General features: G+C 42.7%; 1 protein-coding gene across 3 annotated transcripts in view; it reads right to left on the bottom strand.

Annotated features, from left to right (window-relative positions):
* The window catches only part of HIVEP1 (HIVEP zinc finger 1), a 166,865-nt gene that overhangs the window by 44,060 nt on the left and 95,971 nt on the right, over nt 1–26,834 (bottom strand). For all 3 annotated transcript variants that reach the window (XM_066579366.1, XM_066579367.1, XM_066579368.1), the window contains 3 exons: nt 22,486–22,539; nt 2,782–8,477; nt 673–797 (listed from right to left, as the gene is read on the bottom strand). In XM_066579366.1, coding sequence (XP_066435463.1) covers nt 673–797; nt 2,782–8,477; nt 22,486–22,539 — 5,875 coding nt within the window. The remainder of the gene's footprint in view (nt 1–672; nt 798–2,781; nt 8,478–22,485; nt 22,540–26,834) is intronic.

The following is a 26,834-nucleotide window of genomic DNA, read 5'->3' as shown; positions in this document are numbered from 1 at the left end:
AGCTGTGTGACAAGTAATAAGATCACCATTACACGTACACTCAGCTTTCCCTGGTTTCTGAATGGCAGGTTGACAAGTGGTATATACTTCATTCTGAGGCGGTACTGCTGCTCTTTATTCCTCCTGTAATACCTCACTGCCTGGTCTGGGGAGTTCAAAATGTTTTTTTCCTATCTTCCTCCTCTAAAACCTAGGTGCGTCTTATCATCCGATGCGTCTTATAAAGCAAAACATATGGTAAGTCTATCCAGCTAAGCCTAATACATCCCAATGTTGATCCAGATAAAGGCAAAAACATACCAATCAGATAGAAGCCAATTTTTCCCCATTTAAAGAAAAACTATTCCTTCCCAACTCCAGTCTGGCAATCGGAATAATCCCCGGATCAGCGACCCTTCTGAAGTAATCAGTGGTTAGAAGATATAATATTGTAACGCTTAAGGATTGGTGTCAAGGCCCCTCTTGAAGTCTTATCGAATTCTCCATCACCACGTCATCAGGCAGAGAGTTTCATAGTCTCACTGCTCTTACAGTAAAGAACCCCCTTCTATGTTGGTGTAGAAACCTACTTTCCTCTAGACGTAGAGGGCGCCCCCTTGTGAATAAAATGTATTATGAGGTATCAAAATTTCAAACAGTCTACAGACATGAATGCAAAAGATAGTAACTTGCCCTCCATCAAAAATCTTCACTCTCCTTGGCTCACTTCGATTTTGGAAAGGTTCCTTATCTTGATCAGTATTTGCACCGATACTTTTTTGGCCATCCAGCAGATTACAAGCCTTGTGGTGGGAGGACTAATATTAAGGAACAAACATAAAATGGTGGTTATCGTGGCAACACATTATTTCTACATCAAAACAGTAAGTTATGAGGGGCTGCTGATAAGTCTTTGGCGTTGTGTTGTTCTTTGTTTCTATGGTAACGAATGTTGCATCACATGAAAGCCTTATGGGTCTAATATAGGTTTTCAAAATTTTGTGTTTGTAGCTTATGGCAACCGTGATCTCGGCACGCGGGAAAACAAAATGGCGGAGTCTAAGGCGATATTCACAGCAAATGAGAGCAGAGGAGTGATACAATTCTTGTTTCTGCAAGGAAAGTCAACAAAGGATATTCATGGTGATATGTCGCAGACATTGGGGGATCAATGCCCTTCATATTCTACAGTTAAGAACTGGGTTGCCAAATTTAAAACGGGCTACTTCAGCACCAATGATGAGGAACGTCCTGGACGACCGAGAGAGGAGGTTGTTCCGGAGGTCGTCGATGCAGTGCACAACCTCATACTGGAGAATCGGCCAATTTCAGCTGCAGGAATAGCAGACATCATGGGGATTTCTCATGAACGTATTTGTATCATTATCCATGAACATTTGAACATGAAGAATCTGCAAAGTGGGTCCCCAAATGTTTGACAACAGATCAGAAAAGCATGCGAGTGAAAACTTCCCGGTCCATTTGTCAGCGTTTCCAGACTGATAAGAACTTCCTGGATCGACTGGTCACTATGGATGAGACCTGGATTTATTTGTATGACCCTGAAACCAAGGAGCAGTCAAAAGAGAGGAGGCACAGTGGTTCTCCTCACCCAAAGACGTTCAGGGTGCAAAAATCAGCCACTAAGGTGATGGCGTCTGTGTTCTGGGATAAGGAGGGCGTGCTGCTAGTGGACTACCTGAAAAATGGTTCCACCATCAATGCAAGGTATTACATTGAACTTTTGGGCCAATTGAAGGCAGCTCTGAAGAATAGGCACGGCAAATATCCAAAGGAATCTTGTTCCTGCAAGACAACGCCTCCGCTCACACTGCACAAGCGACCACGGCAAAACTGGTGGAGCTAGGCTTCCAGCTGGTTGACCACCCACCTTATTCACCAGATCTAGCTCCCTCCGACTATCATCTGTTTCCAAATCTGAACAAACACCTCAAGGGTGCCAAATTTCACACCATTACTGATGCCATAGCTACTATGGATGACTGGTTTGAGGCACAACCGAAATCCTTCTTTTTGCAAGGCTTACAGAACTTGGAATACCGATGTAAGAAGTGTGTTGACATCTCGTTTCTTTCTGGGTAAAGCCAAAGACTTATTAGCAGCCCCTCGTATTGTCAATTTAAGAAAAGAGAAAAATGCCAATCTCTAAGTAAAACCTAAGTATCAAAATTTGTTTATTGCTCCGAATTCTGATTTGACAATATATGTCCAACTGCACTGTAAATAATAATAATATAAGGGTAGATTCACATCTACGTTGGGGGTCTCCGCTTTCCTGCTCCATTTGGCCGGATGGCTAAGTGTCTGGACAGAACCCGAACAGTGCCAGACGCACCCCATTGACTATAATGAGGTCCGTCCTCTTTCCGCCCAGCATGTGGATGGAAGAAAAAACGCTGCATGCAGTACTTTTTTTCTGGCGTTTTGAGACGGATCTATGATGGAACCTCCGGCCTGGAGGTTCCAATGCAGATATCAAGCCGGCCTAATAAAGCAGTACATCTAATATGCATAGGATATAATTTTGGAAAACTAAAATGCAAACCTAGAAAATAAACTTTTAAATAAATAGTATAATGAAAAGGTTTTATACAGCTATACGTACCTAAAATGATCTCTCTTGTTTTTTACAACTGTGATTATAAATGAAGTCAGTCTGCCCCACATATAGCAGAGTCGAATGGCATATAGAAATTGTCATGGTCAACAAGAAACTATCCCAAACCATCGTGAAGCCCCTTTCTTACATACATTATTAATGGAGAGGGAAGGAGGTATTACCTTTTTCAAACTGCTTTTCCATTTGCTTGAATACACCAAGATGTCATGTTTTTGAAGGGAGTTTTTGACCAAAGTAAAGACGAACTTCTCACCCTTTTGTTTTGAATTTAGTAAAGACAGTGCCACTTTGGTGGGTAAACTAAGAGGATTGGGGTTATTGGGACTAATAGTCCAGGAAGCATAGGCAGACGTCTTTTGGTCATTCTGAGGAAGGGGTATTGGCTTTCGCTTCAAAAGGTAACACCAAGTAAAACTTGTTGACGTCTTGAGACTTGGAAAGGACAGACGGTGCATATCACCAGCATTAACAACAGAGATTGCAGCAGAGAGTTTTACTTGGCCTTGAATGTGAATTGCTTTAGACGTAACAGGTGATCTTCTCTCTTGACTACTATACGTAGACTTTAGAGAACTAGTCTGTAGGCTTACAGGAGAAGGCTCTGGTGACATCTGTACAGTTGGACACGATTCCAAAGATGTAATTTGCTCATGCTCTTCTACCTCTTTCCTGTCGGATACCGATTGAGTTGATGACTGGAATTTGGTCAACTGTGCTCCAGGAGAGTGATTCTCAGGACTATGTATCCCTTCGGAAATATCATAAGCTAAGCTTTCACCTGGATCGGTAGTGCAGAACTGTCTAACTAGCATTGGTTTCCTTTGCTTTACAGGTTCAGCTCCCTTCATACCCAACAAATGCACCTGTTGATTATTCGTATGACATGCCGCCCCACTTTCATCTTTAACACGTTTCTGTTGTTTTTCCATTGCAATGTCCAGACTATTTGCGGGTGAAAGCATTCGTTTACTTGAAGCGGAGGTCTCTTGCTGAGGAACAAGACCAGCTAGTGGCAGCACTTTTTGTGGCACGGATCGTGGAAGACAATTTTCAGCATTTCGAACAGAGCCCGTCAAAAACCTGCTGTGCTCGTCCTGAGACTTTGGCAAATGCATGGGGTCTACAGCCTCTGCTACGGGGGTTGAACTCACTTTGCAAACAATTGGATTTCCCTGATCTTGAGTCACTAAAATCTCAGGCAGAGATGTAACAGCAGAAAACCCATAATATAAAGAACTGCTATAGTTATGGACTGGCACAACTACTGGCTGACTAGACTGGTAATTACACAACAGTTTGTTCTGCTTTTGAACAGTTGGACAAATATTGGACAAACTATCTGTAACATTGGTCTTTACATTTTGTGAATTTACGCTAGTGTCTCCAGGACTATTTGGCAAAATTATGGTAGCAGGTTTGATGGAACAGAATTGGTTCTCCTGAGCTTTCTTACATTCTAGCTGATATATTGGAGCAAAATTTGGTTTACATTCATATTTTTTATGCGGCAACATAGTCTTCTCCTTATTGTCTCCTTTTGTTTTATTTTGCATAGCAGGTGAAAAATCAGTTTGAAATAAAGTAGTGTTCGATGAACTTCCAGAGCCTCTGCTATCAGAAAGTTGAACTTTAGTTACTTTCGACTTTTCAGCTAATTGTTGGTCAGTTACATGTGAATGTCTACTGTTCTCTTTAGAGCATACATTTACTTCTGTTAAAGTTCGATTCATATTATGTACATTTTGTTGAGTTAATGTAGGATTTTCTGATACTATAATTTTGGGTTTTGATGGAGAAACCGTCGTTTCTGAAATATTTAACGATATCTGTTTTACAAGTGGACCCCTCCTCCTTTCTAATAGAGGAACATGCCCACTGCTTGTGCTACATACAAGAGAGGATCTTGAAGTCATAATGTTTATTGGAGACATTGACCGTGATCGAGACATACTTCCACAGTCGAATGATTTACTTCTGTAGTCCATGACTTCCGTAGAGGATTGTGTACAGTTTATTTGCTCCGAAGCTGCTCTTCTCATTTCCCTCGGTGCACCAAATGCATTTAAGCCAGTGGGGATAGTAAGAAATTCAGAGGATTTATTTATGCTGTCTGTTTTCGAAAAACTTTCAGATTTTGAAGACTCTTCCTTTTCAAATGAAGCTGAAAAACTTGAAGTACGAGATAAGCTGCTCTCACGACTTAAACTTCTTGAAAGAGTTGACTCAAAACTTGATTCAGCAGATGAGTTATCTAAATCAGCAAGCCGGATCCGTTTCTTTTTGGGTGGGAGCTTTTCTGTTGGCAAACTGGAAAGACTTCCACTCCGTTGTGGCCAGGTAAATTTTTCTTGGACTTCTTGTTCATTGGTTTGAGTCTCTGGATCTTTATCTGGTTCTTCCGTAACCAAGATCTCTGGAACCTGAATATTATGCTGACGCACAAGACGTGACTGAGAGTTGGCAATCCTTTCTGCAAGCACAGAATGAGGACTTTCATCGATTTTAGTTACTTCTAGTGATCCACTAGTTGTGATCTGAGAAGCAACGGTAGGTCTGTCTTCTTTAAGGATACCAACTGCATTTAAGGAACTTTTTACATTACTTTTTTGAATTTCACATAATGGCACAGGTGAAACACGCTGAAAGGACTCCGTTTTCTCAAATGAACTTGGCCTACTCAATGAATTTGTATGCTGAATTACAGAAATACCAGCTCCCTGACATTTCAGGTCAACATTTTCTTTTAAAACTAAGTTTGCCTTCTTCTCTATAGCAGATATCTTGACATCAGTATTGGGCTCTGTACTCCGTGATACTAACTGTATTTGTTGATTTAGCATTGACACAGAGCAGGACTGTGAGCCCAATATGGTGACTGTGGATGAAGGTTTGACACTTGCTAAACTTGGTGCTTCCATGTTTTCAGGGACAGAACGACATTCACTTTGCTGGGGTTCATCATCGTCACCAACACTTTTCATCTTTCTCCGTTTCCGGATAAGGAGTGGCTGCTCCAAAGTACCAGTTGTAGTAGCAACCCTATAATGAAACATTTGAGGTTGGGAACTGTTTGGTACTATGCTATGATCAGTTTCTCGAGCAGTTGTTTTGCTCTTTGGTCCATGTAATTCGGAACAGTAAAACTTCTTATGATTTTCAAAGTTTTCCCACTTTCTATATCGGTTTCTGCATGTCTCACATTCAAACATTGTACCTCGACTCTGGTGGGATTTTTTAATTTTGTCTAGACTGGTGCCCTGCACAAAGGATTTACTTCTAGGTAGCAAACCATCTTGTATAGATTTGCTTGCAGGATAACTTTCATCAACAGATCGCGCTGGTCCCAAGCCACAGTGTTCAGTGGTTGAGTCTTCGACAGCAGCTTGTCTAACAAGTGTACGGGGATGGACTGAATGTTGAGGTGTAGATGGTCCTGAAACAAACACATCGTCACAGAGAGAACCTATTTTGTCATCAAATGACTGACTACCTCTAAGTGGATGAGAGGCTGGGATTACAGGTGGAATGGCTGAATACCCGGTTGTGGGCATTGAATTGCTTCTTGTAATTGGCAAACAGTCGATAGAAGGATATTGTGATGGAACAGAAAGAAAAAAAACTTGCTTAGATTTTTCAGTTGGAGTGAATGGGGACTTTGGTATATCTGAACTCGAGCTAGTGCGCCTTCCTGCAGGTTTGAGATCGAACTGGAAGGAATCTTTAAATATATAAGACTTTGGTGAATCTATGCTGCCTCTTCTGGACAACGATGTTCGCCTTGGCTTTACGCTGTCTAACTGCTTGTCATCAACTACAGCTTCGTTGTCTGATATCAACTTTGAAATACGCTCTTCAAGAGATTTCGTTGCCAATGGTGGTCTCATTATTCCTATAGCAACAGGTGTCTTCTCCATACATGGTTGTACCAATACTGCCCCTGTTACATTGGAGTGTGCCAAAGGGCTTATGTTTTTTGAAAAGTCTTTCTCAGAAGAGGGCAGAAGTTTTATGAAGGGGGATGGAGAGGTCATTGCTTGGTCTGCGCTCTCTGACCGGGAGAAATAACCAGAGTCAGTGCTTCCCAAGCTTCTAGGGCTCAGAAGACATTTGCTTTGTTGCTCTTGAGAGCAATCTGTGGCTTGCTGCCTTTGCAGCTGTGCATGAACATTTATATTAGTTGGCAGTTTACTTTCGGCTTGAATTAGTTCACACATTTTAAGAGAGGATTGCTCTACTTCGCTTAGTGAGCACGTTCGCAAAACATTCGGAGCCTTATTTTGCATTTTTAGTTCTGGCTTTTGTGCTATGAACTGTTCGGAAGTAGACTCTAAAACTTTAGGGCTGTCAGCTCTTAATGGAGAAACACTAACTGGATAAACAACTACTTTTGGTAATTCTGCTGGTTTTACTTCAGCAGGTTTCTCTTGCGAAGTATTGTCTTGTAACATTGCTACAGGGCTATTTGAGGAAGACCGTCCTTTCTGTCTAACATTGCCAGTCTCCAATGACATTTTTACACTTTCCGGGAACTCCAGACCAGGAAGAGGTTGATCTTCTTGCCTCTCTTCCGATGTATACTCTTCATCGCTTTCGCCACTTTCGTCTACATCTGAACTATTAGAAAGTGCTTTTTCAGAATCTTGTGAAAGGAGCATGCCTCCAGTTTCTGTACGCACGCCTAGTCCAAGCTTAATGGCATGCGCGTGAGACTTTTTGTGCTTGTACAGATTGCTTTTCGTCTTGAAGGAAAATCCGCATGTCACACAAGGATATGGGCGTTCTCCGGTATGTGAACGAATATGTTTAAGGAGGACGCTGGGTTTTGCACAAGCCCTGTTGCAATATTCACATATATATTTACCTTGTTTTTTAGGTTTTTGATCCTTCAAAACAATATTGCACATTTGCTCCCCTGTGATAAGTGAAGCAACTTGGGTTACGCTATAGGTGTTATTTAAAGAGAGATTTGAAGGACTAGCTATAGAAGAACTTCCTGGCAATGAGAGAACCTGAGTTACCGCAGAAGAATTTACAATTGAAGACGTTACAGCTACATGGTAAACGTGTTGTTTATTAACATCTAGAACATTAGAGTAATTGTGGCCGGTAGGAGGATGCTTCTGAAATTGCTCTTCCTCACTACCGGAATGAACCTGGGTATGTGGGGAAGCCTTGGCTGATGGACAAAGTTGAGCAGGTCGGGGATGATGAAAAAATCTAGTATTTGTTTCCCTTTCAGAAGAGGATGACGGACTTGAAGATGAATAGGTTACTGAAGGTGCTTCACTCTTATGTCCATGTTTTTCAGTCTGGGTACCACAAGGAACCCGAGACTGATTCAGCGTGTTGAGTTCCGGTTCCATAGCCTTTAATAAGACATCAAAAGCTGAATTTGCACACAAATACTGCTTATTGATATTCTCAGAGTTAATATTTGCACCTTTCATATTTACTAGTAATGAACTGGAAGTAGAGCTTTCCTTTATTAAAGTCATTTTGCTACCGAAGTTGTAACTTTCACTTCTTCCGTTACATAAGTCTGGTGGAACTGAGAGTTTCCGATCCTGCATTGAAGCGCCAGACTTTGCAGGCTGATTGTTGAGCCCGGCACTTGTCTCTCTGCCTTGCTTGCGGTTTTGTTTATGGAAAATGGGTTCCTTGTCTTTTGAGTGACTAGATACTGACAAAACAGCGCTTTGTGACTTGCAGACTTCTATATCTTGCCCCTGCTTCTCCTTAGAAATATTCCTTAGTGGAGATTTCGGTATTTTCTTCAAATGATTTTCTGTGACGATTTTCTTCCTCTTGACACCTTTAACAGTATCATAGCAACTTCGGGAACCAACATCAACTATTTCTGCAAAGTGAGAGAAAAAAAAAATATTTGTTAGAAGATGGTGGCAGCAGTAATTGTTAGAAGGAAGACAATGAATACCAAGGACTACAATCTTCAGTGCCAATATAAAAAGGACAATGTCAGTAGACTATTTCAGGCATAAATGCCTGCCCTCGTATGCAGCACAAGCATACATTAAATTAACTAATTTAAATATTTTATAAAAAGAGTCAAAAGGATTTTTTTAACTTAATATTTTTTTATTTTTTGTTAGAATTTTAAAAATTAGTGAAAGTTTTTTCTTTGTCTCAATAGGGGGACTTGAACTAGCGATTGTTTGATCACGAGAGATGAGCGAACGTGCTCGTTTAGGGCAATTACTTGATCGAGCATTGCTTTTTTTCGAGTAACTGTCTACTCAGGCGAAAAGATTCGGGGGCGCTGGGGGGCGGCGGGGTGGAGCTGGGGTAGCAGGGGGGAGCTCTCGCTCTCTCCCCCTCTCCCCCGCTCACCCCCCGAATCTTTTCGCCCGATTAGGCAGTTACTCGAAAAAAAAGAGATGCTCGATCGAGTAATTGCTCTAAACGAGCATGTTTGCTCATCTCTATTGATCACTTATACAATATACTGCAATACTTAATTATCGCAATACATTGTATTTCTGCAAGCAATCTCTAAAGCTACATCTTAACAGGCAGAAAAACATGGCAGCCCAGAGGGTCTTCAGAAGGCGATCTGTGATCTCACTGTGCGATAGACGTTCTGGACATTGAAATGCTGCGGTCAAAATTGACAGTGGCATTTGAATGGTTAACAGCCACGATTGAAGTTTTCTCTCATTGCATTTGCTGCAGCAGAGTATCAGTCAGACAGCAGACACACCTGTCATGTATGGAGCGCACATGTGCCGTACATGTATCGTGGCGGTCACCAAGGCGTTAAAAGGGGTACTCTCCTATGGACTTTTGTGGCATATCCAGGATATGCCATAAAAGTCTGATAGGTGCAGGTCCTACCTTCTATATTGAGTTGTGGCCCCTACTGTCCCTGGACTTGCTGTATTTAGTAACTGCGTGTAGTTGGGGATTACAGAAACACTCTAGCACACTGCACTACACTGTTTCTGTAACTCCCACAGAAGTTAATGTGAGTTACAGAATTAGCATAGCACAGTGAGCTGTGCCGTTTCTGCAGCTCTTGGGTTAGGGAAACATTGACTTCTATGAGAATTACAGGAACAGTGTAGGACCAGTTAATCTAGCGGATATACAACGTCTGCTACATTGATGTAACAATGAAGATATTGGAAGCATTGTGGGATCTGATCATGCCTCGGTGTTCTGTCCCTTGATGGTTCCTTCTCTGCTTAGGCCATCTTGGTCCTAGAGGTTAAATGAATATTTGCTGCTGGATACTCTGTGTGCAAAGGATGTAGCCAAGACTGTCAGATACTTTATTCAAGACTATACTCATGAGGTTTCCTCTGCACCCATACAATGGAAGGCAATGATGTGCATCATTCATTAACCCTTTGCAATCCAATTTTGGATTCAGGGTTTCCTAGGGGGCTTTCTCTTTCTGGCATTTTACAATGGGGCCATCTGCTGGCTAGAGCCAGTACTGTAGTATGTGACATGCCGGAGAGGCCCCTGACAACAGAGCGGCCAGTAATATGCAGTAAGAATACCCTGCCGGATGACTTTCGACATCAGAACTGTACAGCCTTCAATCAGAATGTCTTTAGAAGTCAGACAGTGGATTGGAAAGGGTTAAGCAAGGAGAGCGCTCATAAGAGGTCCATGGTTCTTCGTAAAAACAAAAGCACTGGAGTGGTCTCATCAACAAGCTCTATCCACCAGTGCTTTACAAAATCTATTGGCAGCCAGACAGGAAACTAGGCGGCTGATGGATCATGCTTAGAAATGCTCACTTCTGCAGTAGCAAATTTTACAAATCTGGAAATAAATGTGGATGCATGTTAGCCACAGCCCTTAAGGCCCAACAGGCTAGCAACCTTATCCCACTTATCACAAATGGACAGGTTCACATGCCTCTCAAGAGATTCCAAACGAGTTTCATGGATTTTATAGCGATTTCTATCATTTGGATGGTATAATCAGACACATCAGGCAACCCCCCTCCCATGTGGCATGCGGAATGCTCCACCACTGCTGTCTCCTTCCTCTGACTCCTCATTACACAAAACTTTTTCTGAAACTGAGCCAAGTCTGGTGGTGGAGTCTCTTCCTGGACCACCTGGTAAAGTCCCAGGACCAGTCGGTCTGATTGTCAAATTTAACAACATGAGTTAACAACACGCTGACTCGCAATTTTGACGGAAAAATTATTGTTCACTTTGGCTTGTTTGAACGATTTTTTGAATGATAATCGGTCCATCCAAATGCAGACTCAGCTCTCAGACTCCAACCACTCCTCCCCACTTATACTCATCCTGATGAGGTGGGTTCATGCCGAGAAGGGAGGTTCACAACAACACTTCAAAGAAGTTGGACATTATCCAATATGCACAACCCAAGAAGATCCCACTAATGAGTCTACTGATTCTGAAAAACGATCAGTTGTGTCACCTGGCCTGTTATTTCCTACTTCCTCAAATGGCTCGGCATTGGGAATGTCTTTGTTACTAACATGATGGCCCTGTACTGTACCGACTGCTCACCTAAAGATAAAGGGCACTTAATGAGCACCGATTTTTATCACCAACAGTAATAGACAGTGCTGCCCTCGCTCCTCCCTCCTATATGTCTTATGATGGAGCAATCAGGAAAAAAACCAGACATTAGGGGTGCAACTATAGGAGAAGTGGAATATAAATGTTCCGCTTTGGCAGATGATTTACTATTCTGTATTTAATGCTTATAAATTTGAATTTCTGGTCTCTACTGGCCTAAGTCACCAAAGATCGAGGCATGTAAGTGATTACTCCTGCTTTTCTCGAGATAACATAATAAAAATGAACATTCTCCATAGGTTACTTTATCTCCTTCAAACTACTGCAATTGCAACAGCCCCTCCTTTCTGGTAATAGCTTTGTAGGCTCATACTTGGTTTTCATTGTTCTGGGAAGGGTGCTGGTCTCGGGTGGGCTACCTTAAAAAGGTCTAAAAGCAACGCAGGCCTCATTCTTTCCAGAATACAAGAAATATTATTCAGCTACAATCCATATGCTGCATTATTTCCACGGCTCCCGTAATTAACTTTGGGTTTAGTTTGCCCAAGTGATCTGCCCAAAAGCTCTTACAAAATACCCATGGCCTCAACGCCCTGTGGACTGTTCTCTAGATTTTCGCGATTACATCATTTGGGCCCTGTGGTGTTTGAGTCATGATAACTCTTATTGATCTTGCAGGCCCCATGGTCCCAATTTTGGCCAATCTTGCCTCCTCCCAGGGGCGTTACTAATAATTTTCTGGGCAGACATATTTAATCCTCTGCACTTTATACACATTTTGAAAGGTCAGGGCCTAGCTCCACTGAATTCTTCAGAAGAGGCCCCTTATGACGACCTAGGGCTCCTTCTGACTATCTTAAATTCACTCATTTGTATTTGAGGATGAGAAAGGGGGTCTTACTGTCTTCCAACAATTGTGTGTCTCGTTGTTACCCCTCTAAAGCACAAATTAACCATTCCTATCAGGACTTTCCTACCTACTGTTTGGTGTGGGAAAAGGAGTGAGAATTGACTTTTGAGCCTCTCAATCGAATAAGTGTTTCCAATTAGCACATAAGGCTCCTAATGCCATTAAGGTGCAAAAAAACCTCCTTTGAAATAATCTCCAGTTGATATTGGATATGTGCCTTATTGCATCATTGGTTTCCAATGGTCCCCGATACGTGCTGGATGTGTGGGGTGGATGACACACATATAGGGAAATTGCCCCTTTGTCAATTAATTCTGGTCCTAGGTCTTGTCCCTTACAACAGAAATGAAAAGTATTACTATCCCGAGCACACCAGAGGCTACTTTATTATTTACTAGCTTACCCGTCGCGCGTTGCTGCGAAGACAGACATACATGCATTAGTTTTTATATATAGATGACATCAGGAAGTGAGAGAATTAGATTCCTTACATAAAATTGACATCAGTGATGACATCACAATAGCAGGTGACTTACTTATTCGATCTACGTGGGGGGGGGTCGTAACTTTCGACGACGCTCGCGCGCCATTTATCGTAGGATAGTTGTACTATGCCTATAATCTTCCCAGGAGTGTACTCAACAACTTCTGTGGGGAGGTGAAAACTTTTCTTTTTTTACACTTTTTTTCACTTTTCCGCGATCGCCGTTATCCATTGTATAATGGCGATCGCGGTATCGGGGACCGCTCACCGTGGTCCCCGCTGACATCTCCTGCCTCCCGGCTACCTACAGGAGCCGGGAGCCAGGAGATTTTAAGTCTCCCGCGCCGCCGGGCCTTCTGCGCATGCGGCTGACGTAATGCCGCCTGGCGCGCATGCGCAGAAGGACGGCTACGGCCGATCGCAATGCCGGGGGGGTCTCCGAACAGCCTGGGATGACAGCTCCATGCTGTCAGCTACGTGCGGACACCGACAGCATGGAGCTGTCACGTCCACAGCCCGAGGGGCATTATTCTCTGCAGGAAGCATGTTTTCACGTCCTCTGAGAATAAAGCCCACTTTGGGAGGACGTAAAAACACTATGGGCTGGTCGTTAAGGGGTTAATATATTAGTATATGAGCAGGAGGTCTCACAATGCAGCTTTATAGAACATGTCGGGGCATATTCAAGGGCGTCCGATGTTGATGACATCAGTGATGACATCACAATAGCAGGTGGCTTACTTGGGGGGGGGTCGATCTACGTGGGGGGGGGGTCGTAACTTTCGACGACGCTCGCGCGCGCGCCATTTTTCGTAGGATAGTTGTACTATGCCTATAATCTTCCCAGGAGTGTACTCAACAACTTCCCAAAGTTTCACGGCGATCGGATGAATGGTGTAGTAGCGCATAAAGGACAAACAGACACACATTCATTTTTATATATATAGATGATACTCACTAGTCACTCGAGCTGTAAGTGGTCTTTGGCTAATTTCCCCCCCCCCCAAGCAGTGAAGAAAGTTCTTCCGTGCCATTAGAAAAATCAGGAACCTCCCTCACTGAAGCAGTGGTTCATTGAGATTGCCACTCTAGAGAGAATAGAAGACCTTATAGCTACAACCCCCAAGACCTTGGATAGGTGTAGCAATACATGAAGAGCTTGGATAGCTTTCCAACATACTGAATAATATCGCCACACGCAGAGTTAATTGGGCCAGTAGATCTTTTCTCTGGGGTGTCCGCCATACTTATTCAGTCACATGGATTTGGATCTGTCTCTCTTCACCAACAAACATCTGTGTATCTAATGTATTTTTTGAGATTTGCTGCTGTATTTGTGACTGTTTACCTCTTATATTTATGCCCTCTCCATCCCCCCCCCCCCGTCTTATACCCTACCCATTTGTGTTGTGCAACCTTTCTCGACGAATAGCCCCTTCCTGATACTGTTTTTGTACATTGGTTTATAAAATTCAATAAAAATTGAACTGAAAAAAAAAGCACCCACAGACCACTGAGGGTTGGTCCCTCTCTACAACCCCCCCCCCCCCCCTCTCGTGCAGTTCTAATGGATTGCCATTTCAGATATAAGTTTGACAATGGCCTTCAGGTCTGCCATGCAATAAATACTACTAAGCACCGCAGAAGGAAAGGTCTATTAGGAGATTTGATCGGTCAATATAGTGACAGAAGTAGTGCAGTCTATTATGCAAATGATCAAATGATCGTCAGGTACCCATTTTGGGATTAATGAATGTAAAAAATCAGTGAAGTATGATAAAAGAAAAATACCAAGTAAAAAAAAACACGTTTTAATAAATGCTGGTTTACATAAATAAGTAAAGACATACAACTGTTAGCAGCACTTTTGTAACAACAACCTAAAATATAAATTTATCATGGTATACATCTGGCATGGTGAACACTAGAAAGAAAAACAATGCAAAGGTAACTTTTTGTTTATTCACCTGCCAAAAAACCTGTTTAAAATTATCAAAAAGTCTTATGTTCCCACAAATGGTACCAATAAAAACTACAGCTTGTCCCACAAATATGTACAAGCACTCACACAGCTCCAATGACAAAACTACGAATAAAAAAAGAAAGTTATGGATGTTTGAAATTATATATACACTCTTTGTCAGAAAAACAAAAATCAAGCACAAAGAAGGAGTTGTCGGTTTTTTCAAAACTCGGCATGCAGTTACATCTCAGGCAGATATACACATGATAGGTGGCAAGACTGTTCATCTAGAGGCCCCTAAGAGTGGTTCCACCTTTGGTCTATAAGAGGCTCCCAGAGGCTATTTGTGGTTAAGGGACCTCTTTTTCCACTTGTGTAGAGTTGACCACTAGACGACTCTATGACGCAATCCAAGAGATTTCGCCAGGTTAACAGAGTTTGAGAGGGGCCACATGATTGGAATGAAAGAAGCTGGATGGTCGTATCGATGAATTGCCACCACCCGGGCCATTTTGACCAGACTGTTAGGAGGTGTTGGATGTGTGAGCTAATGCACACAAGGCGACCGGGCTCAGGACCCCTGCCAGATCACCAGTAGAGAGGCCTGTGTGATCATTAGACAAGCACGAACACCTCAAACTGTTTTGTTGTTCGCCATTCAGAGACAGGTGACAACATCATTACAGACCCCTGTGTCTGTCTAAACCATTTCCAGGCGCTTGGCTGAAAAACATTTGATCACACGGTGCCTATTACGTATACGGTCTTTGACAACCACCGTCGCCTCCATTTGCAGTGGTGTCATGAACAATTAAACTGGACTGCTATGACGTGGAACCAGATTGTCTTCAGCAATGAATCTAGATTTAGTTTGGGCACTGACGACGGCCGTGTTCATGTCTAGAGATCTAGGAGTGAGCGCCTCAATCCTGCCTATGCTGTGAAGCAGCACACTGCCCCCACTGTTGGTCACCACTAGTAGTGTTACGAGGGACAATGACAGCATAGCGAAATGTTTAGGGCATCCTGAGCCACATGTGTTGCTTCTCATGGCGGCTTCCAAGAGGCAGCAGGATAATACTCAGCCGCAAACCCAAGAATGCCACAGGAATGCCTCCACAACATTGTCACACTTTCGTGGCTGTCCGGTCGCCAGATTTAAATGCCAATAGAACATGTTTGGGGCCATCTAGAATGCCAACTTCGAAAACCTACGAGTTTGCATAATCTAGAGGCTCAGTTACAGCAAATGTGAAAAGATATGCTGCAGGATACCATACGGAACCTGTATGCCTCCATGTCCGCCTGTAACACATCTTGTATCCAAGCTAGATGTCAGGACTCGAACCCAGGACCTCTTACATTCAAGTCAGCAGCTCTCTCCTGGGCTATCCAGCGTTTGGACAGTTCCTTGCTGAAACCTAGCCTTGTTCTATGCTTCCTTGTTCTATGCTTCCTTGCTCTTGCTAAGTCCACTTCCTGTCTCCCTATCCTGGCTCCACCCTACTACTAATTAGGATTTCCAATTAAAGCCTGATCACGCCTCAGATCCAGTATGTGATTATTGTGCTCTACTTCCAAGCTCCTCTTCCTTCTGCTCATCTGCAATTGTACAGATACCTCCTGCTGCTGACTGCTGGCTTCCATTTGGCTACGCGTCTATCTCATCCCATCGTACTGCATACAGATACCTACTGTTAATGACCGCTGGCTACCATATGACTATGCTTTTGTTTCATCCCATTGTACTGCATACCGATACCTACTGCTGCTGACCGCTGGCTTCCGTTTGGCTACACTTCCATCTCATCCCATTGTGCTGCATATTGTGACTCCCCAATAACGACTCCCGGCTATCTTGACTATTCTCCAGTGACTGACATGGCTACTACACCTGCGGCTCCATTTCAGCGCCGGTAAGATGCAACACAAGAGGTGGTACAACAGGGTACTCAAGCCTCCATGCCCACCTGTATGACATCTTGTATCCAAACTAGAAGTGGTACAACAGGGTACTCAAGCCTCCATGCCCGCCTGTATGACATCTTGTATCCAAACTAGAGGTGGTACAACAGGGTACTAGAGCCTCCATGCCCTCTTCCCGTATGACATCTTGAATCCAAGCTAAAAGTGGTACAACAGGGTAATACAGTCTCCAAGCCTGCCCGTATCACATCTTGTATCCAAGCTAGAGGTGGTACAGCAGTGTACTACAGCCTCCATGCCCATCCGTATCACATCTTGTATCCAAGCTAGAGGCAGTACAACAGGGTACTAGAGCCTCCATGCCTGCCATATCACATCTTGTATCCAAGCTAGAGGCGGTACAACAGGGTACTAGAGCTTCCATGCCCACCCATATCACATCTTGTATCCAAGCTAGAGGAGGTACAACAGGGTACTAGAGCCTCCATGCCTACCTGTATCACATCTTGTATCCAAGCTAGAGGCGGTACAACAGGGTACTAGAGCATCCATGCCTGCCCGTATCACATCTTGTATCCAAGCTAGAGGTGGTACAACGGGGTACTAGAGCCTCCATGCCTGCCTGTATCACATCTTGTATCCAAGCTAGAGGCGGTACAACAGGGTACTAAAGCCTCCATGCCTACCTGTATCACATCTTGTATCCAAGCTAGAGGCGGTACAACAGGGTACTAGAGCCTCCATGCCTGCCATATCACATCTTGTATCCAAGCTAGAGGCGGTACAACAGGGTACTAGAGCCTCCATGCCTACCTGTATCACATCTTGTATCCAAGCTAGAGGCGGTACAACAAGGTACTAGAGCCTCCATGCCCATCCATATCACATCTTGTATCCAAGCTAGAGGCGGTACAACAGAGTACTAGAGCCTCCATGCCTGCCGTATCACATCCTGTATCCAAGCTAGAGGCGGTACAACAGGGTACTAGAGCCTCCCTTCAAGGGGCCAGTTTTCAATAAATTCGCCTTTTGCTCTGATATTGTAACCACTTACTTATACCAACGTCACAATCACACATTCATATATATAGTTTCATTCGATTCCAGTAACTCCTACTAGGGGCTTTACTTTCTTTTGATAACGAGTGTATATATTATATACACACACCGTACAAAAACACAGCCGATGCCAGAGCAGCCATTAGCCAATCATTACATACAATTTAAAACTGTAACATTTAATCAATTAATTAATTACATTAATACTGCATCACATGCAAACACAATAGGATGCGGTACAAAAGATTTCTGTAGTACAAAACAATAATGTATCGTGAATAACAGGACAAAATACATTGATTTTGGCAGTATGCTCAACCGGAAAATTTCTTTAAATGTAATTTATTTAAGGGAAATATAAAAAGTCAATAAAAAAACATGAAGGTAATATTTCCATGATACCATCACTGTGTGTCTGTATGCCATATATGTACATGAACAACACGTTATACATGTATGTGTATGACATTTTGTTCATCCATCACATAATATCCCGAAGCCTTATTGCATAGATGTGTAATAAATAGCAGTACCTGCTCCGTTCAGGTGCAGATGTCTTTACGGGTTCCAGTCTTGGTTTGGCACAATAAGCTATGCTTTTGTCGTCCTAATTCTCAGTGCTGCCAGCTCTAGCCTACTCATGCCCACGCCTGATTAGAACACCTACCTCCTTCCATCCCAGCGTTTCCCATCTCTTGCTATCCTGCACTTTGCTGACTAGCATTACTTTTTATGAAGTCGTGTATTGAATACAATGACACAGTGCAAAAGATGCAACAAGATCTAAATAAAAGTGAACATAATGCAGTATATTTGGGGGATGATAGGCAAATGTAAAAATTCAGAAATATCTCGGTACTGCAGTGTATATAAATACAGCAATGTACACTAGATTTAAAAAACAACTGGAAATTGTACAAAAGAGATTATATGTCTGTGTTCAGCATATCACAGAGCACAGAAATCTGGAAATTGAAAAATGGAGTGTTTTATCCTCTGTAGATGTCAACAAAAAATACTACTGAATATTTGAAATGCCCCCCTTAGAGCAGAGAACACTATATTATTAGAGGGGAGGAAAGAGGTACCAAAAGGAAGCCAATTCTGACAAATGTGGGGCGCGCTCATCCAACAATTGACATATATCACCTATCTGATTGCTGGGGGACTTACTGATCACTAGACCAGGGGTTCCGAGTCCCCCTTCTTCCTCATCATCGCACACGGCATATGCCTGAGAAAGATCACAGCGGATGATCGAAACGTCGCATTTTTTTGTATGTGGATCATGAATAAAAACCTCTTTATGGGCATCTGCTGGTAAGAGGATCTATTCCAGTGTGCTGCCTTTCTTATACTTATTGCAAGAAAAAGAAATAAGACCTAGAAGAGAAGGAGGCTTTTTCTATGGTATTAAGAATCCTTTGTGCAAAAATGTTCAACTTTTTGGCTTTTTACGGCGCCCTCGGAACTTTTGTAAAAAAAATAAATAGGCGGGGCTTTATGAGAGGGGGTGTGGTCAACCTAGACCAAAACATTTATATGTTATTTATGCAAGAAATTGGCTTAAATTATACCAGAAATGTACGCCAGATTGGACCTGGAACATGCCTCCAGCCTACACAGATATGTATGGATGAGCCGAGATGCACATATACGAAGAGACGTTCACTGGAGATAATATCAAAACTGGCATTTGAAATGCCGTATATAAAAAGTAAAAAGGTAACTACGGCTGCCTGCAGACAGCCGGGTCGAATCCCCTGTGACAATTCTCGCAGCGGGATCCGAACAGTGTCCCTGCAGGGACCAGTGCGGCTCTCACCTGCTCCCGCGGCTCCGGGTCTTTGATGTGCCGGCTGCCGCCCAGCCGGCACTTGCGCAGAGCCGAGCCAACGCGTCGGGAGTGACATTTCTGTGCGGGCCTGTGCGAGACCCGCACAAAAATAGAACGTGCCGCAATTTGTTTTCCGCGTGTGTTTTCACGCGGACAAATCGCGGCTGTCTGCATAGGATTGCGTTTTGTAATGCTATCTTATGGAGGCAGGCACGGGCAGAAATTCTGCGGGAAATCTCACCGCAGAATTTCCGCCCGCGTGCAGGGAAAAATCTTCCTTATTAGAGATCCTTTATCAAAGAAAATTAACCCTTTCCAATCTAATTTTGGATTCAGGGTTTCCTAAAAGGCTTTCTCTTTTTGCTGTTATACAACGGTGCCATCTGCTCGCTAAAGCCAGTGTGTGTGTGCCAGAGAGGCTCCAACAGCGGAGTGGCTGGCAATAGACGGTAAGAATACCCTGTCGGATGTCTTCTGACATTGGAACTTTACAAGCTTCAATCAGAATGTGGGAAGACGTCAGACAGTTCAGACAACACCGAAACCACACTCACATTTCAAAATTGGCTCAAAAATTAAGGCCGGTCTCACACGACCGAATTTGAATTGTGGATTCCGCCAACGGATGATCCACAGTAATACAAAGATCAATCAAATGCATTGACTTATGCAGTATCAATCACGTTAGCTTGTCGGATTTGCGTAATCCGCTTGTGGAAAATAAAACACTAAATGTTTTTCTTTCCTTATCTTTTCACATAAATGTTTTAAAATCTTTTTTTAATGTCCCTTCAGGGAATTTGAACCTGCGATCCTTTGATCGCTCAGATAATACACTGCAGTACTTCTGTACTGCAGTGTATTATCACTATTCTTTAACATTAGAAGCCATGGTAGGCCTAGAGGTCACTGTTAGGCCTCTTGTTGCCATGGCAATCCATCGACTTTTCTGTATTTCATTGCAGAAGGTTGATTTCATTACAGAGGGAGCTCCTTTTGTCTGTTAACTGCATACTCCATCAAAATTGATTGTAGCATGCAAGGAGTTAATGGCAGGGATCTGTGTTTTCATTGATCCTCATCGATGCAGTGGGAGGCCAGCTGTCAAGCACAGTCGGCTCTGGATGTGAGTGGTGTAGGCTCATCTCCTGAGCATGTGCCGTTAATATGACATAAATATACGTCATTCTCATCAGACCTTTAAGCTTTTAATATTGTTAAGGTGACCGAACCGGCGAAGTTCGGCAGGATTGACTGCCAAATTTTGCCGCGCATGTTTTCTGCTGGGGGAATTTTGCAGCTAATCAGCTACGTGTGAACAAACCCTTGGGAAATCTTATCCTATACAAAGATACTGTTATCCACAATGGAAAGCTATTAGCAAGAGGGGCTCCTTCTCCGGCAGACATAGCTGTTACTTCACCTCATGCAGAATGGTGTGCCTCAAGTCAGTAGCCAAACGTAAGCCAATACTTTCTTTTTGGCCTATGTTCGCCCCAGCTGTATTAAAAAGCACAACCGAATAGACTTTTCAATACAATGCTACTTATAAAAAAAAATTAAAAATAGTGTAGCAAATACCAAAGGTACACCACCAGCTATCTGGATGCTGCTTGCTGAAGGTTGCACATAAAAAATGCCTGGCCAATGTATGAGAATACAGAATCTTCTTTCTTCATATAAAACAAGCAGGCTACGCGTTTCAACTCCGGAATGGGGCCTTCCTCAGAAAAAAATACAAACACTTACTGGCAACATTTATAAAGAAGAAAGTGCAAGTCCCCACCGCCTGCCAACAGCAACACCAGAAACGTATGAAGTCACAAACGTCTCAGGGTGATCGGTAAGATGCTTTGAAAAATAAGATACGCTTAGATCATATTGTGGAAACACAGATAAAGAAACTAATTGCTAAATCTATGGGAAAGAGTCTTTGTTCTTAGGCAAATAATACATAATCACTCAAGGCTGGCTCCAATTATTCCTGAAAAAATCTTTTTAAACCACGAGAAAAAAAAAAAAAATAGGGGACAAACAAGGGATACCAGCGTGCTCAGCACTAAACTGTTATTAAAGGGGCTTTCCTTGCAAATAATAACAACCATCAGGATAGGTCATCAACAGTTGATTGGCTGGGTTCCACCGCTTGGGAGCCCACTGTCACTGCCAAAACACACAGGGGTACAGAGCGGAAGCATATAGCTCCGACCTGTGTAGTGGATGACGCTTGTAACTGCAGGCACAGCTGTTTTTGATTTTAATAAGAGCTGCATTTACCAGTGCTCACCACTACACAGGGGATGGCGTGATCGGCTTCTGCTTTGTACCCAGTGTTTCACATGGAATCACTTCTAGACTTATAGGACCCCATGTCTCCACATATACATAAAATTGGATTCCATTAAGGGTACATTCACACGGGGCGCGTGTGATATTAGGCCGAGAAACTTGGTCTGATATCATGCTTGTCAACAATATGCAGATGCAATATTTGTGACTTTTGTCTGCACTTGCCAGTTTTGAAAAGAGCTAAGGAAAATGGGCTTGGTGGCATGGTCGACCATTTATGATGTATTTATTGACAAAAAGGCAGAAGATGGTGCAAATTGTCGAGCAAATCTAATATATGACTGCTCCTAGCGGGCATAGATTTTATTTGCTGATACATCAAACGCATCTAATATTTTAAAAGGCGGGCACTTTTTAGTAAATTTGAAGCAACTCACTCCAACATTCTTATTTTTTATGACGAAGCGCCAGTCTTAACAACTGTGGGCTATTGTGTCCCAGTGATCTGGGTCATAAGGATCGAATTAAGGGGGTGATCTCATCACAGACAAACCCTTTCAGAATATGGCACCTGCAGCAGAGAGCTGAGCACCCCCAACACTTGATTTAGGAGGGAGAAACCGAAGCCAGCTGAACATTTCGCTGCAGAAGACATGTATAATGCAAGATGACCAATTGGATGGTGACCATCTTTGTAATAAAAGGATGGCCCAGAGTCTGTGAGAGCGGCTGTTTGTTCCAGGTCACAGAATGGGCTCCTGAGCGGGGAGTCCAGATCTATCATGTTCATATGGCCTATTAGGACATAAGAACCGGGGTAGCATTCTTGGCATGATCTCTCTGACAAAGTAAAAAATTGTGCAGATTACCTTTTTTGGGTTCCTCAGGGCTGTTGAGTTTCTTTTGTGCTTCTTCTATTTTATCTAAAATAAAACCAAAACATCTTGTGTTACAGCGAATTAAAAATGTACAGATTACAGCCAACATGAAAACATTTGAATTCACGTGTGACCAAGGGCAACTTCTGCACGGAGTTTTTATGTCTCCCCCCCCATGTTTGTGTGGGGTACCCTGGTTTCCACCCACAGTCCATAAACCTAGTAATAGCTTAAAGGGGCACTAACTTTTCAGACAACTTCTACTCATCTGCTAGACTGTGTTAGTCTCACCATTTCTATATAGACTTGCATTTAATGTTTTGTTGCTTCACTACCGGAAATCACATTTAGGGTGGCTGCCACTAAGGGGTCTTCCTCCCAGCTTCTCTGCAATCCACTCTCTGTTAAGTACAGAGTTTCTCAGTAACAAGGGCACAATGATGTTTCCTTAGCAACGGGGGAGGAGCTATCTTCAGAGGCTGTAGGCTGACAGATCTGCAGACACTGTGATAATGATCTCCGCTTTCTCTGTCTTATCTGGGGTTGTGTGTCTGTTTGTGTGTATGTGTGTACAGACATTACATTGGGTTTATTCACCATTTGGCCAGTATGCCTGAATTGACCTGGGAGATCATAGGAGCAGGCATTCAGATACTACCCCCTTGCTGACTGGACAACAGAATGCGCAATTGTAGCATGAGAAGTCAGGGCAAGGAAGTGCAGGTCAGTGAACTATAGGCTTGCTACACGCCACCTGCATAAAAGTGGATTGCAAACAGTAGGACAAAATAAAATGGGGAAGACTACCTGAAAATCAGAACTAACAGACATAAAACAGGCTGAAAGCAGCAGCTGAAAACTCAAGTACGCTTTAAATTGGCTTAATAGGAAATTGGCTCATGTGTGAATGTGTTTGAGACAGGGATTTTAGATAGTGAACCCCAAAGGGCCAGGCACTAATGTGAGTGATGAAAATATGTGTATAGAGTTGGCACTATATAAACAAGAGTAAATAAATCCATTAAAAAAAAAAAAAAAATCAATCTTCTTCAACCATTGAGTCCAGCAAACTTTATCATTATTTTACTTGCTTTAGTAATTATTTCTGCTAAAGCCGAACCATGAAAACCTCACTCCCAAAAAATACCCAGGACTCTGTTCTATTTACTTTTACTAAATTGATAATAAAATGTAGTACACAGTACCGCTAAAAAAAGTGAAAAAAAAATGATGTACTGAAATGTTGCGAATACAGGTTCCAGTAGATTCTGTCAGAGCGTGAAAGCAGAGTAAACATTTCACTATTAATTCAATATAGAAGGCTAACAAATGTGTGTTTCTCTATGGCCAGTAGGTGGCAGTTCTGTGAATATACTGCGATTCGAATCATGTCCCTATGTAGATCATAAAGCTGGCCCCCCAATAAAGAAATGAAATAAAAGTACAATGGTAACATTGAATAGGATTAAGCTTCATGAATACCAATTCGGACCCTTCCCTTTTATTGTCTTTTCTTGCTCTCTTAAACAAGATACAAAAGCAGATTTTTGCAAAAGGCAAAAAAAACTCCCACTTTGAAATAATAAGCTATTTCATCACGGACAAGCGGATGCCACTTTCAGTTTACTGACTGAAGAAAAAAAGTTGTCAGCTAAATCCCAGAGCATTGGTGGTTCATGTCAGGACTGAGTGAGATCATGCTTATGTACAAAAATATTAAAACTGCAGAAAATGAATCACACCTCGCGAAAACCCATCTGCCAGCAGCACTGAACAAAGCAAAAACTTTCAGACTTGGCAAAAGCAAAAATGTCCTTAGGTGACTGCCAGTCTATCGACTGCGGGGAAGTTTACTTGCTGTCTCAATTAATGTTCTGATTACTTAGGGAAAAGATAACTTCAGTATAAACTCTGTGCCGCTGCGAAGAATATCTGAAACTAAAATACAGTGTATATAGTATATAGGCAAAAGAAGAGTTACTTTATTCTGCATTGTCACCTCAATCAGGTGACAAGACCATAGTAAAAATATAATAGACCTTAAATTAAATTGTGTTCTAGAAGATTCTATTCAGGTCTTAGTAATGGCGCTCTACACCCGTTCTTCCTCAGTTTGCTGATCAGTTCTTCTTTTGCTTTTTTTTAATCATTTTTGAGAATGTTTTGTAACTGTATTTTTATGAACATTCTATTCAATTAATTGTTTCCCTTTCTCAGAGGTTCCACAACTAGATTACTGAATAGCCAAAATTCTATCTTTGTGAAATTAGGGGGCAGGAAATCTAATGCTACTCAGCATTCCGGGAGGATGAGCAACAATCCCTATGGAATTTGTACAGCAGTATCAGCTTGACAGAAGTCAACGACTCACAAAGCTTATTTAAGGCTTTTTCTTTATTTTAGGTTTAGACATTCTACCCAATATCAGCAGCCACCTCTCCATAACATCTACGAGAAAGCAGGGTTTCTCTGGCCAAACAATAAGACTTAGAGCAATCCAGCCAGTTGTAACCCAATTGCACCCCCCCCCCCAACCCTTTCCATAACACCACTTTTGTGTCCTATCGGATTGGCGGCCATGATGGTGTGGTCACATGACATGTACAGAACAACCTCCGCGAGTGGCAGTGAAGGCAGCAACAATTCTAAATATTACTGTTTTTGTACAATCCAAACAGATTTAATAAAAAAAGAAAACTCCTAAAATGATTGAGTGTCCTACAATACATAGCCGAAAAGGGAAATTTATAGATGTCATTAAAAATGTCAGGTTTATTACTGTATATACTCGAGTATAAGCCTAGTTCTTCAGCACATTTTTTGTGTGCTGAAAAAGCCCCCCTCGGCTTATACTCGAGTCAGGCAAGGCTTAAAAAAACCCTTCCATACTCCCCTCCCAGCTGGCGTCTGTCTCTCCGGCGGCAGGCTGCTTGAATTCTCTCCGCTGTTATCCCCCGCCCGTCCTCTTTGCTCGGCTCTGTCATCCCCCGCCGTCAGCGCTGTGTAAGTAAGAGCTGTGATTGGATCAAGCGTCAGCCAATCACAGCCGGTGCTCCATCATTCACAGCCAATCAGGCTGCTTTAGAATTCTCCCCGCCGTCATCTCCCTGCTCGGCTTTCAAATCCCCTGCTGTCAGTGTTGTGTAAGTAAGTGCTGTGATTGGATCGAGCGCCAGCTGTGATTGGCTGGCGCTCAATCCAATCACAGCGCTCATTTACACAGCACTGACAGAGCCAAGCAGAGAGGATGGCGGGGGATAACAGCGGGGAGAATTTAAGCAGCTTGTCGCACAGACACAGACACCGGCTGGGAGGGGAGTATGGAGGGTTTTTTCTTTTTTTACCCAGTACTGTATATACACTCGAGTATAGCTCGGTTTATACTCGAGTCAATACGTTTTCCCAGTTTTTTGTGGTGAAATTTATTATCTCAGCTTATGCTCGGGTCGACTAATACTCGAGTATATACGGTAATTGGTCACATATGTCGATGCAGGTAGATGATATGTCCTACATGATAGATCAATAGTGCCTATGTAAATACAGTTACACTGACATCATTCCATATGCAATTTTCTTTAGCCACCAAAATGTGCTTTTTTTCCCGTGACATATAGAGCGATTTTTTAATATCTGTTTTCCCTTATTAGGGGCAAAAAAAAGGTTTTAGTTATTTTAGCGTAAATTTACTAATTTTACTATAACGTATAGAAATGGATTCCTCAGTTTGTTTTGGACGTTCTAGTCTAGTCTCTTACTACAGGGCACATATGGCGACAATTTAGGTTGGTGTCAGTGATATCTCTCTCTTTTAACAACTATAACCCCCAACTATGTCCCCTATTGGGGTCATTCGCATTGTCTTTTTTTCCCTTTTATTTCACACTTTCCCACTGTAGTTGGGGCGTCCATATGAGCCCCAGTTACAGGGAAAAACATTCCCCTGCAGTGACAATAGTCACCGTCAGAGCTGGTCTGGGTCTGCTAAGACCCTGCAGCTTTGCTGAAAGCAGGGTACAACCTAATTGACACATGATCGCGGTGTCAAGTAGCAGGGGTGACACTTCCACTTTCTCTTCTCACTACATAGCGCTCATTGAGTGCTATGTAGCCTGCAAGAAAGAAGTCAGAAGCTTCTTCTCCTCTGTGTTCTTGGCTGCAACTAACAGCCAAGGACCGGACCTGCTCCTGCTAAACTGCAGGGGCTTTAATCCCACGCCGTATTTTTGCCATCGGCCATGATTAAAGCCCAGGACCAGACACCATACATTTACGGTGCTTGGTCCTTGAGGGTTTATAGCAGATTGAGCCAAAACAAACTTATACCTTTTAGGATAGTC

The sequence above is a fragment of the Eleutherodactylus coqui genome, chromosome 9 (assembly GCF_035609145.1).
Source record: "Eleutherodactylus coqui strain aEleCoq1 chromosome 9, aEleCoq1.hap1, whole genome shotgun sequence".
Classification (NCBI taxonomy): domain Eukaryota; kingdom Metazoa; phylum Chordata; class Amphibia; order Anura; family Eleutherodactylidae; genus Eleutherodactylus; species Eleutherodactylus coqui.
This window is presented reverse-complemented; position numbering and strand designations above follow the sequence as displayed.